Source organism: Sinocyclocheilus grahami, unplaced genomic scaffold (assembly GCF_001515645.1).
Source record: "Sinocyclocheilus grahami isolate Dianchi unplaced genomic scaffold, SAMN03320097.WGS_v1.1 scaffold32.1, whole genome shotgun sequence".
NCBI lineage: Eukaryota > Metazoa > Chordata > Actinopteri > Cypriniformes > Cyprinidae > Sinocyclocheilus > Sinocyclocheilus grahami.
The window spans coordinates 2,274,656-2,287,906 of NW_015505211.1; the positions used below are offsets into that span (position 1 = coordinate 2,274,656).

The 13,251-nt window shown below is 39.3% G+C and overlaps 1 protein-coding gene across 3 annotated transcripts in view; it reads right to left on the minus strand.

The window, feature by feature from the left end:
- LOC107577150 (opioid-binding protein/cell adhesion molecule-like) overlaps nucleotides 1-13,251 on the minus strand; it is a 201,972-nt gene that overhangs the window by 76,956 nt on the left and 111,765 nt on the right. For 2 of the 3 annotated variants that reach the window (XM_016263269.1, XM_016263265.1), the window contains one exon: nucleotides 4,563-4,638. In XM_016263269.1, coding sequence (XP_016118755.1) covers nucleotides 4,563-4,638 — 76 coding nt within the window. Of the gene's footprint in view, nucleotides 1-4,562; nucleotides 5,241-13,251 lie in introns of those variants that run through there. The other variant, XM_016263260.1, reaches the window with a different exon arrangement.

A 13,251-nucleotide genomic window follows, 5' to 3' on the forward strand; every position in this document is an offset into this window, starting at 1 on the left:
TTTTAAAATGTATTCCTGTGATGGCAAAGCTGGTTTTTCATCAGCCATTACTCCAGTAACTTTGCTATTGTCAATGTTGAAATCACTAGTGCTGCTTAATCATTTTTGTATATAGATGATAGAGAGAGAGAGAGAGAGAGAGAGAGAGAGAGAGAGAGAGATTAAACGGCCAAATAGTTTTCTAGTGTCTACTACATTTTTGTTGGCACTTTTCACTTTTTCTTAGTTTTTGTTCCGTCTTTTGCCACCAGATGATGAATAATCTCGTTACTTTCATTAATTACTCACTTAATATTCATCACTTGTATTAAGCCAACAACAACAACACAAAATTGAAGTGTTGCTGGCAAATTATGCACTGAAACCTCAGTCGGTATTCAAATAATTTGTAGACTACAAGACGCTGTCAATCAACCTACGGCGGCTTATGTATTTTTAAAACACTATCAAAATGCAACAGCTTACAGCTTCACACTACATCGATAAGTCAGACGTTTCTTTTTTCGGTGCTTCAAGGTCCAAATCAAAAACGTGACAACCTTTCACATGCAGTTAAAGCAAACAGGCTCTGCCACAATGTTGTGCATTTTCCCCTCAAAAACACAAATGTCTTGTTTTTTTTCAGGTAGAAACCATGGCTTCTGGCTTGGCTAAAGTCTGCCACCCTTCATTTGCTTTGGCTGAGCTGAAATGACTTTTCTTTGGGGGATAAATAAATCACCACACATTTCCAGGTGTGCACAGGCACACAGCAGCAGTCGCCATTTGGATCAGCACTACAGAGAAGTTGGGGCACGCAGAGCACTCTGACGGTGTTTGTGACAGCTTGTCTCAACAGTTCTCCAATATGCAAAAGCTGCACTCATGATCAAAAGTAAAATACATGACATGAGTGACCGCAATCAATACAAAAAAGACTCCAGATGTCCTTAATGTTCTTTTCCACCTGATTTAACCTGACTTCTGAATTGTGGCACCAACACAACCATGAACTTACAAGATATAATGTTGCTATGGAAATTTATTCATTTCCATTTGCGTTATGTTCTTACAGTCAAGGAGGTGGGTTGCTTTAAGCTAAATGCAATTGTGAATCAAGCTGATTTAACTGATATCTGCAGGATTCTATAGAATCAAGAGTGGAAGACCTAAAACTAACTGTGCCACATAACCGAGAAAATCAAAGTTTATTTGAATGGCTAAATTAAAAGAGAAGGAGGGGGGGAAGCAACACTCTGGGCTGACAGATGGTATGACACATTTAATTCTCAAGTGGAAGGACTTCAAGTGGAAAAAAGGAGAAGAAATGAGGTCTGGAGATTCTCTGGTGTCTGCAAGACATGAGTGTAACACAGTTCACAGATCAGAAAGTCAAAAGTCAGCACTTCCAGCATCTATTTCACTCTTTCTAATAATTGTATTATTATTATTATTTGTGCAATTTGGATCCTTAGTGCATTCACTGTGGCAAGTAGATGATTTTATATTCAAGCACATAAATTCAAATTCAAATGACACTGAAAAGTCAATGCCAACAGAATTAATATCTAATATCTCTTTAAACCATCAATAAAATATTGTAACTTCTGACAAATATTTGGCTTGTTTATTATAAACAACTGACAGTGATTCAGATGTTGATGTCAGAAGGAGTAACAATATCCTATTATTAAGTACTTTATTATCTACTAGCAATTGTTCAATTTTAGTCTTTGTTTCCTCTGGGAAAATGTATGGTTTATGGTTTATTTAGAGAAACCATAAGCATTTTTACAGTTCAGCCCAACCCCAAACATTTCAGCCAACAAGACAAAGACTAAACAAATGAATGAACAAAATATATGTATACACACAGACCAGAAATTATGTGAATGAGACGCATTCATTTAATAAATGAGATTTTTGCATTAAAAATAATACATCCATTTTCTTTCCCCCAAGTTCTTTAATTAAATCATATATTTTATTTATTATTATAAAATGGATAGCACCATTCTTGGCTTGACAAAAAGCAAATAGGGCACTCAAGGCTGTGCTATACTGTCTATATAGTAATGGACTTTTGTATACAGTATATTAATGAATTTGAATGAAGAAGCCAATGTCTCATTTGTAAAGACTTGTTTCTTAACTGGATGAATCAGCGTTTGTGAATGAATCTACTATAATCATTATATTACTATATATTGAGGGCACACAGGGACACAGTCTTGAGGCCCTCAAGACTGTGTCCCTGTGTGCCGTCAATATATAGTAATATAATGATTATAGTAGATTCATTCACAAACGCTGTTTCAAGTTGAGGGCCTTATTTGCTTTACACACACACACACACACACAATGGGCACCCCCACCCCACACATCTAGCCTAAGTATATATTCAACACATATATTCAAAATAAATATATACATTCAAACTAGTTTGAACACTGTAAGAGAGCAATTAAATATATCAGTTTTAACTCTTTCCCCGCCAAACACGGAATTTTCCGGGTTTCCGCGTTCTCGCTGTTATATACGTTCGGGGGAGCTATTACGCATCTCCTGAATGAGTCTAGAATGTGCCGATCAAAAACACATGCGAGGAAGACGCAGAAACGAGCGATCTCGTCTCATATGTATGCATATGCACATGTAAAACAATGCGATCATCAACTATAAACAGCATATAAATGAAAACTACCTGTTAGAAAAAGTACACTCTCTTCCAGATTTCCAGTTTCTTATGTGTGTGTGTGTGTGTATGTGTGTGTGTGTGTGTGTGTGTGTGTGTGCGTGCGTGTGACCTAATCCCCTCTCTTACTCTTGCCCTCCCTTTCTCTCCCCTTGTGTTTTTCCCTTCTACCATCTGTGCTCTCTCTCTCTCTACTCTTAATTCCTATGTCTCTCTCTCTTAATGTATACACGCATGTGAGAAAACTTTGGTGGCGACGAGAAAGAACGGGATCATTTCCTTTTTTAATTCTTAACACTGCCTAATGTTACCGAGTGAAATGGCGATCCAGGAAGTGGCAAAGGACTGTGCAAGCTTTGGGGTGTTAATGTAAGAGATCTGCATGTTTGCTTTGATCATCCTACTGAATATGATTCAGATGTAGTATTTGAAAAAAACTTGAGTTTCTCTGCTTTTTGCTCAAAATCTTTTTTATTACCTACATTCAAGTGTTGATAAAAAAAAGAATGCTTGAAGCTAGAATAAAACTTTTTTTTAAGTAGAGGCTCTGTTCTTTATTTTGATGTATTGCATGTTCAGATGTCATAAAACAAAATATTCTGGGGGCCATGAAATTTTAATGAAAATCATCAAAAATGCTGGCAGTGGCATGGCAACTTTTTTTAAAAATGCTGGCGGGAAAGGAGTTAATAGAATGAAGTTCTCCACTTCTATCTATGTCTGTCTATCCATCTATCTGTCTGTCTGTCCATTCATCCATCCATCCACAAAATGGATATATGCACATTTTGTTAGAAACACACAAAAAAAACAAGCATTCTGCACATGAATGTCTCTTTATTCAAAAGAGGGCTCGATGGACTGTTGCCATCCTCAGCGGTTTTGTTGCACAGCTTTGTTCCAGACAAAAATTACTTTCTTTTAGACAGAGGTTCTGGAGCCAAGCGTCAAAGGACACAAGCACAGGCCACTGTCTCATGCTACACAAAACGTCCCCCGCTGCGTCTGGTATAACAGAGGCATACTTTACTCTCAGTCCCCCTACAGGAAAAACGACTGCCTTGTCGCCCACATTTATATACAGTGGGGAAAAAAAGTATTTAGTCAGCCACCAATTGTGCAAGTTCTCCCACTTAACAAGATGAGAGAGGCCTGTAATTTTCATCATAGGTATACCTCAACTATGAGAGACAAAATGAGAAAAAAAATCCAGAAGATCACATTGTAGGATTTTTAAAGAATTTATTTGCAAATTATGGTGGAAAATAAGTATTTGGTCAATAACAAAATTTCATCTCAATACTTTGTTATATAGGAATAACCATTAGAGGAAAAGTAAGGAAAAAATGATGCTACTGTAAGTGCATGTGGGCGTCCACAAATGAGTGAGTGTGTGTGTGTGTGTGTGTGTGCATGAGAGGGGAAGGGGATTGAGAAAAATCAGGCATGAGCGAGATGGGAGAGGGAGAATGACTGAAAGAGAGGGAATAGAGAATTGAGTCGAACTTAAATTTGATTTGTTGATGAACTACTTATCTAAATAGGCCACCAAAGCTGATTACATAGACCAGACTGCATGCTGATTGCATCTCACCACGGATTCCCAAAACAACTCCAGTAGAAAAATGAGACGTGCAAACAGCAGCCAGATTAGGCTAATAATAATATTTATAGCTCAATCAAAATTAAATAAGAACACTTAAAACTAACACGAGTTTATTAACTAAAATGATTAAATAAGAAATCACACCTTCTGACCACATCGTTGATCAAATAAACATTCTAATGTTTGCAAGAAGGTCCCAAAAAGCTTTTTAATGAAAACGCACGTAACATAAAACGTATATACACACTTATCATAATGTAAATAATATAATCACTGACTTACTTCAAGACAGCACTGTCTCCTTGTCTGACAGTGATGTTGTCCTTTAAATAAGATTCTCCGCTTCTCGCTGGCACTCCTGCGGGCACAAGGAACAGCAGTCTTAGAGCCACAACAATCAGGCATTTCCACTGCAGCTCAAAATAACCAGTTATGTCCATTTTTCCCGTCAGAACACTCAGAAACTTCCGTCCGCAAAGAAGAACCGTAAAACTGAAAGAGCGTAAATGTGATTCCCCTCGGATCGGAACGCAGCGTTCACTTCGTAATCCGTCCTCTAAATATCTCCAAAAGTATTCGTTTTTCTCAGTGTTTCTGGCTGGAAATCCCTTCAAAATGCTCGTAAATATTCCTTGAAAGTTTTCACCAAGTCGGGTGAGACGTTTTTTCAAGCGTTTTCAGACACACTGAGGTGCTGTACCGAGTCTTCAGAGGCAGCACATATGTTGCTCGCGCGCTCTTTAAGATGCTTCAGCCTCGTTCTGAGCCTCGTCGTTTTCAAATTCACTTTAATTGGACCCGCACAAACTAATCGCATCTGCGAGAGGATGTTCAGTGCGTGAACACCTCGGGGGGTGCTGAAACGGGTTGCCTGTTTGAGAAAATATGCAGAAATACTCCAGGAGACAGAGAGAACGCGCTCGGCGCGCGGTCGGTGGTGCTCTTGTGCTCGGATAGGTGAGGAAACTGACTGCCCATCCTGTGTCTCCCTAACTAGAGCTGAACTCAGGGTGAACGCATGCGGAGAAGACAGATAGATACTGCACGCACTGAGGTCAACACTGAGAATGGGGGAAATATTTACTCCAAACACATTAAAAAAAAGATAATTATTATATATTTATTTTGGACAACTGGGCTATTAGACATTTGTCTGTCTGTCGATCTATCTATCATTAATTTTGAAACACAACATTTTTAAGATTATTTATAACTATCACACTCCTGATCTCTAAGTAGAACCAAACATTCTAGTGTGCTTTTTCAAATCAAATATTTATGCCATAGTATACCTATTTTATCTGGCCTGTCTCCCACTAGTTGTGCCCCTTCAAAACCTCTCTAAAACCAGCAAACAGGCTACTTTTGGAGACCAGCTAAGTCCATACTATATCTTAAGATGGTTTTTCTGGCCGAATAGTATTGCATACTAAACAATATGTGATTATGAAATCAGACTTGTGGAAAACACCATTTTCAGCAACATTGAATCATTAAAGTGATAGTGTTTAGCCTTGCATAAAATATAATCCATGATTAGGAGATTACAGTGAACAGAATCCAAACATTTTATGTGGTGTGCAATTTATACCAGATTATCATTCTCATATTCATATATCTCAGCCTTCAGCTAATCCTTAACTAATCACTTGTATCTATGTTTACACTGATGGTAGATCCATTCCAGCAAAATAAATGCATAAGATAAAGGTTTAAATGGGATTTATTGATTGAACAGGGTTACTTGACCATTTTACCAGAGATCGTTACATTAAAATGATGATGATGATGATGATGATGATGAACATGCCAATTGGAAGAATGGCATAAGATAAGATTTAATTAAAAAATATATATCTTCCTCTGATGCTACCTGGTACTTGATAAACTAATTTGATTCAACTGCTTTTTAATTAAAACCCGGCTGACCTAAGCAAATTGTAGATCCGTTTAGCTAATTAGTAGTGTGAATCCACGCTTCAGTGAAATGTGTTGAAAATGATACCCTTGATTTGATAATAATTCTGGAAGAAGGGAAAACAACAGAAGTCTACTGATCTTTAACACCTAAACTGATTGATTTAGCAAAAATTTGGAAAATCCAACCATTCTACCGTTCTTACCACCACTGTGGACACAATGAGCCAATTATCTTTCTTTGTTTAATTGTTTTTCGGTTTTTCTGGAGGAAGCTCAGTTGTGTTCAATCCCAGAGCTCTGGGTGGGTGGTTGAAAGAATGTTTCATTTTACTGTTTTTGTTGTGAATCAGTCACGATGAGTTCACATCTTTGTTATGAATGCATCTATAGTTAGCATTTCAGTTCAGGTCAGTTGATGATCTTACACCGTAATGTGCATATTCAATGTTAAAATGGGTCAGCAAGTAAATGGATGCTCAGATATGGATCATAAAGATTCACAAATTAAACTTATGCTTTGCTCTGCTGTAAGCAACAGGTCTTCCATAAACCTGCACAGTGAGTATTTCTACACACAGAGCAGTTCATATTGCTCAGTGAACACCACTAATATAAACAGACATAAAGATCACCATGAAGGAATGCAAACAGAAAGAAGCCACAGAAAGAAAGAATACATGTGAATCTACTGTCGTCTCGCAGAGACAGATATGGCACGAAGCAGGTCACGCTGGCTGTTTGTGATATACAGTATCTACAGTCACTTTTGATTAACTCCCGTCTGCCTTGTGCTGCAGTTCTGTTAGTTGCAGAGGCTGCAATTACATAGAATTACCTATCTATCTCTTGTTTATCCACCTATCCATCTGCTCATCCAAATTACTGACCATTTCTTTGCTTCCTTGCCAAAATGACCACAAACCCCCTTAAATCATAAAGTAACACAATTTGCAGTGTAAACAATTGCCACGTTAATTTAGAATAAATGGTCACAGGTGTGTGTTTAGGTCATTTTACATTTTCACTTAAAATCCAATCCAATCTAATCAGAGTTGGAACTATGCATTTTATAATATAGAGTGCAATAGTGCCCACCCAGTTTGGTTGGCTGGTTCCAGAAGTATTTTTCTCATTATCTTTTTTCCACAAGGAATTAAAAAAAAGAAGTCTTTATTAAAGCGTTATAAGTCATAAACCAAGCCATCAAGCTACAAGGTGAGTTACAACATTACACCTTTTTATTTGAAGCAAAAATGTATATGATCTGACAAAATACAAGGTACAAGACTGTGTACTTAATAGCTTTAGTGAGGGAAAGAACTACAATACCATGAAGCAATGCAAATTACATAATCAAACAAAATAATAGGAAGAAATATAAAATTTGTAATTTAAAGTTGTTAATTGTATCTACAGATGGGAGTGGGCGGAGCTAAAGAGCTATTTTGGTGCACTTTGTTCATTACGACTCTCTGATTGGTGTAATTTTCTATTTATCTATTTCTATTTTCTATTGGTACTGTAGTTTTTCGCAACAAATTCCGTATTTTAAACACGATTATTTTTATGAATGAATGAATGATGCATTTATAAAGCGCTTTATTTGTTGTACACCCAAAGCACTTTACAATCATGTGGGGGGGGGGTCTCTCCTCAACCACCACCAGTGTGCAGCATCCACTTGGATGATGCGATGGCAGCCACAGGACAACGGCGCCAGTGCACTCACCACACACCAGCTACAGGTGGAGAGGAGAGAGAGTCATAGAGCCAATCAAGTGGATGGGGATTATTAGGATTATTATTTATGTTGAATTAAAGGGTTAGTTCACCCAAAATTTAAAATTAGCCCATAAATTACTCACCTTCAAGTCATCCTAGGTGTATATGACTTTCTTCTTTCAGACGAATCCAGTCGGAGTTATATTAAAATTTGTCTTTGATCTTTCAAGCTGTTTCATGGCACTCAACGGGTGTTGCATGCATCAGTCCAAAAGCACTTAATTAAAATGCACCCATCCATTAAAAAAAAATGTCTCACACGGCTCCGGGGGGTGAACAATGGCCTTCTGTAGCGAATCGATGCATTTTTGTTAGAAAATTAGCCATATTCAAAACTTAATAATCACTTTAATGTAGCTTGCGCTCACTGTTGTACACTGGAAGCAGCTCCGGTGTTAACAGGAGCAAAGGAAGCAAAGTTTCCTTACTGTAGCAAAGGAAAACCAGTCTCCTCTTGGCTTATATCGAAATCCTCTAACATTCTTCTTTACAAATCCTTGTTTTGTACTTCTAATTAGTGACCGTTGTTTTGTTTTGATCTCTCCCCTGCGCTTCCGCGTACGTCACTTCTTAATGGGTTAGCTCCTGCGTACCTAACTAGTCTTCTACCATGCTACAATCCATCACGCTCTAAAGACACATCTCTTTGGCCAAGCATTCAAATAATGCATCTCATAATCTTTTACTGCAGTCATAATCTTTTACTGCAGTTATATCTAATCAAATGCACATTGTTATTCTTTAGTTTGGGTTAAACAAATAAATTTTTGCTTGGTTGGAACAGCAGCTACGGTAATTATGTTTCTATTTGTTTCTCTGTTTTTTGATTTACACAAGTCTGGATCCAGAACACCTGAGAAGAGATGATGCAACCCCTCAGAGAACCTCGGATGATGCCAACCCTGAAACAACATACAGAACCACCACATTTTGCTATAAGTTTGATTGCATCATATAATAATTGCTGTTAATATTGTTCATTGTCTGTTTTATTACGTCTTAAATTTATTTTTCCGTACTGCTGGTTCGTCTGGTCAGAGGAGAACTGGCCCCCCGACTGAGCCTGGATTCTCCCAAGGTTTTTTCTCCATTCTGTCACCGATGGAGTTTTGGTTCCTTGCCGCTGTCGCCTCTGGCTTGCTTAGTTGGGGACACTTCATTTCCAGCGATATCGTTGACATAATTGCAAAGATACTATTTAAACTGAGCTGGATGTTGACATCACTGAATTCAATGATGAACTGTCTTTAACTGAAAAATTTGTGTTTACTATTGTCATTTTGCATTATTGACACACTATTTTCCTAATTAATGCTGTTCAGTTGCTTTGACACGATCTGTATTGTTAAAAGTGCTATATAAATAAAGGTGACTTGACTTGACTTGACTTCTGAGCGGCACATGCGCAAAGTCGACCTCCATATGTCATCCGCCCCGGAACTGCTTCCGTGTATAAAAGTGAGCGCAAGCTAGATTAAAGTGAGTATTATGTTTTGAATATGGATATTTTTCTTACAAAAACGCATCGATTCGCTAAAGAAGGCCTTTGTTCACCCCCGGAGCCGTGTGAGACACTTTTTTTTTATGGATGGGCGCATTTTAATTAAGTGCTTTTGGACTGATGCATGCAACACCCTCTGAGTGACATGAAACAGCTTGAAAGATCAACGACCATTTTTAATATATCTCTGACTGGATTTGTCTGAAAGAAGAAAGTCATATACACCTAGTATGACTTGAGGGTGAGTAATTTATGAGCTAATTTTAATTTTTGGGTGAACTAACCCTTTAATGCAAATAGATGGCTTCAACAAAAGAATATCCCACCGATTATTAACCTCAGAGCTCGCAACAGGTTTGTCTTTAAAGGTTTATCAGTTATTGTTAAAAACCAATTTCCCTATGGAGAAAATTAATGAGTTTTTACTTCCAGAACCCTACCTGTCAGTCCTGTGTCTTGTGTTTTCCTCCCCCACATGCTCCATGTTATGTTTATGCTCTTATTTGGTCTTCCTGTTCCTGCCCTGATTGTGTTCATTTGTTTCTAGCTGTGTTTTCCCTCATGTCATCATGTTCATTGTTTCCAGGTGTTCCCTCATTCGTTTTCATGTGTATTTAAGCCCTGTGTTTCCTGAGTCCTGCATTCTGTCTTGATCGTCGATCCCGTGTCCTATGTGTGATTCCCTAGATGTCAATAAAGACTGTTAATTATGATTCTCCTGCATTCTCCTCGTTCCTCGCTCCTCACCGTAGGCACATCGTGACAGAAGACAGCACCATAAACAGAAAGTAAGCGGCACCCCTTCTCCCCGGGTTTTTTATTTTTATTTTTTTTTTACGTTTTTAGTTTTCCTTTGCTCCCCCGCGATTATGGAGATCATGGCACGCTTCATTGCCCTAGCCCGTAGAGATCTCCCCTTCGTCGAGTATGCCAGGGAGTTCTGCGGGCTCGCCGCGGCAACGGCATTAGATGACGCCACCATCAACTCTCTGTTCTGGCACAGAGCCAACTACCATCGCCCAGTGGATCTCCCAGACACCACGGGACTAAGCTGGAGGGAAGAGATCCTCTGGTGTCTGGAGAGCGGCACTCTCCAGCTCGCCAACTGTTCCGAAGTCAAGCCCGCTGGCTGCGTCATTCTCAAGCCTGCCGGCTGTGGCTGACCCACGTCCGCCAGCCACCGCAATGTCAAGCCCGCCGGCTGCCTTATTCACCCGTAACCAAAAGTGGAGGATGAGGTGAAAAGGATAGCTCTCGGCCCTCATCCTCGCTCCAGTGTCGGCTCCAGCCCCAGAGCTCGCTCCAGTGTTCCGCCATGGCCTCCTGAACTCCCTACTCTGCCATGGCCTCCTGAACTGTCTGCTCTGCCATGGCCTCCTGAACTGTCTGGCCTCCTGAACTGTCTGCTCCGCCATGGCCTCCTAGTCTGCCTGTCCGCCATGGCTTCCTAGTCTGCCTGCTCCACCATGGTGCCCCGAACTGCCTGATCCGTCATGGGTCCCAGAACGGGTACCGCTCTGGAGCCCTGCCATCCTGTGTCTGTCTGAGGGGCCTCGAGAGCGCCCACCCCCCTCCCCGTTGTCCAGCTGTTGTCCAGCTATCCAGTGCGTTGTGATTGGCCGAATACCTCAAGCGTGTGATGGAAATGTTACGCCCCTTACCATATTGTGATGCCGTGTCCCGGAGCGACGAGACAAAACCAATAAAACCCATTATAAACTAGGCATTTGTTGCATCCAGTGGGGACATAATTACGGATTATAATGACTTACACTATCTTTTTACGTGTTGCTTTGCATCGCACCGCGTAAACATAATACCATGTCTTGCATTTGTGATCGGAGAAATGACAAACAACAAGCGCTACTCTACACTGCTCAAAACTCGTGTTTGAATCATCAGTGGCAAATTCTTTAAATATGAAAACGTACTTACAGACTGTGAATCAGAACAGCCGGCATTGTAGTCTACTCTCCCAGGGTCAGGAAACAGTCCTCCATAAAATGTGAAAATCTGCATATTTGGGTTGAACTGTTCTGGAACAGTGTTGTAAATACAACTTAACCACTGATTTCTAGTGGTGTCCTGTTTCGGAAGGCCAAACTAATTATTTTTGCTTTCGCAACGAAACACACAGCGTCTTCACAACATGGCGGCGGCGGTGACAGCAACAATAGAGTTACACCTTTCTTTGCATGAACATTTGAGCGGTGTTATGCAAATCTTCCCACATCGTGACATAGACATGTAGGGGCGTGTTTAAACGAGGCATTTTAGGAGGGCGTGGACCAGTCTTAACTTTTATAAAGAATGGTAACACTTTATTTCGATAGTCCACTTTAGACATTCTATTAACAGTAAGTAACTTTGCAACTACATGTCAACTAGCAGTTAGTAGAGTATTAGTAGACTGTCTGCTTAATATCTTCTAACACTTTCTTTGTGAACTTATTCTACTAACCCTAAACCTACCCTAACAGTCTACTCTGAGAGTTAGTAGACATGTAGTTGCAAATTAATGAGAATTAGTTGACATGTAGTTAACATTTAGTTACAAAGTTACTTATAGTTAGTAGAATGTCTAAAGTGGACTATCGAAATAAAGTGTAACCTAAAGAATATCTCTTTGGGTTTGAGACTTTAGTATTTGCAACTTTAGGGATCTTATCTATTCACTAACAGCTTGTAACACTCCAAAGAGAAAGGAAAACTTGAAATCGCATCATATGACCCCTTTAAACCAGCTATGTAAGAATGTAACTATTTCAAACTATATTAGTGTGGTACCTCGATTCTAAATTCACACTGGCATATCATTTCTTGCTCATTATCTCTTAATTTCTTATCAAATGGCAAGATACTTATATATGTGCACTGCAAATATCTACATTTAGCCTCAAGGTCAAAAGCAATTTGGGCCAGAAAACTAGGACATTAGCATACCATTTCGACAACTAAATCTCTGGCAACTGCAGACTTTGCGATCCTACCAGAGTCAGTAACTGTGTTAGTGGAGGCTGCCACTGTCTTCAAGGTAAACACATTTTGCTTTAGCTTTTCAATCAAAAATGTTACTCCGGTTGAACCATTCCTGGTAGATAACATTAATTCAGCTAGATGCATTGGAATGAGAGCTGATGAATGATGTTGAAAATGTCAATTATCATTCCACATGGTTATGCAAATTATGTTGAGGGAGACGACGAGTTAATACAGCTTATATAGCTGGAAATGTTTGACCCTCAATCTCCGGTTAACATTCAGAATCACTCAAAACTATTCATGCACACTCACTTTCGTACTGTCACCTGATGTTCAATGTCCCTGTCTGCAGTGTCTAGCATTAAACTATCAATTTGTCAAATGCAGACTTGATAAAAAGTGATGTCTGCACATTTGTGCATGTTTGTGTGAGTATCGCTGAAATAATGTGTATGTTTTGCAATTACTGGTGCCTTAACATAATTTTTGACATGCCCAGTATCAGTGGAGAAGAAAAATAGCTCTTTAGCTTTTTAAATAATAATCCTAATTATGAATGCAAGCTAAACAGCTATTGCAGACAAATTAGCATAGTTTTGCAATATTAGACATCTCTAAAAGACTAGAAAGAGTAGTTCCTCTTCAGGAACTCGAGCTGCATCGAAAAACATTAGGAGAACGCCGTTCAGCGTGACGGGCTCTGAATCTCGTGTGTAATCAGACCAACAGCTGGGCGAGACGTCACGGCGGGGGACGGAATGACCAGGAGGCTATAAAAAAACGGGC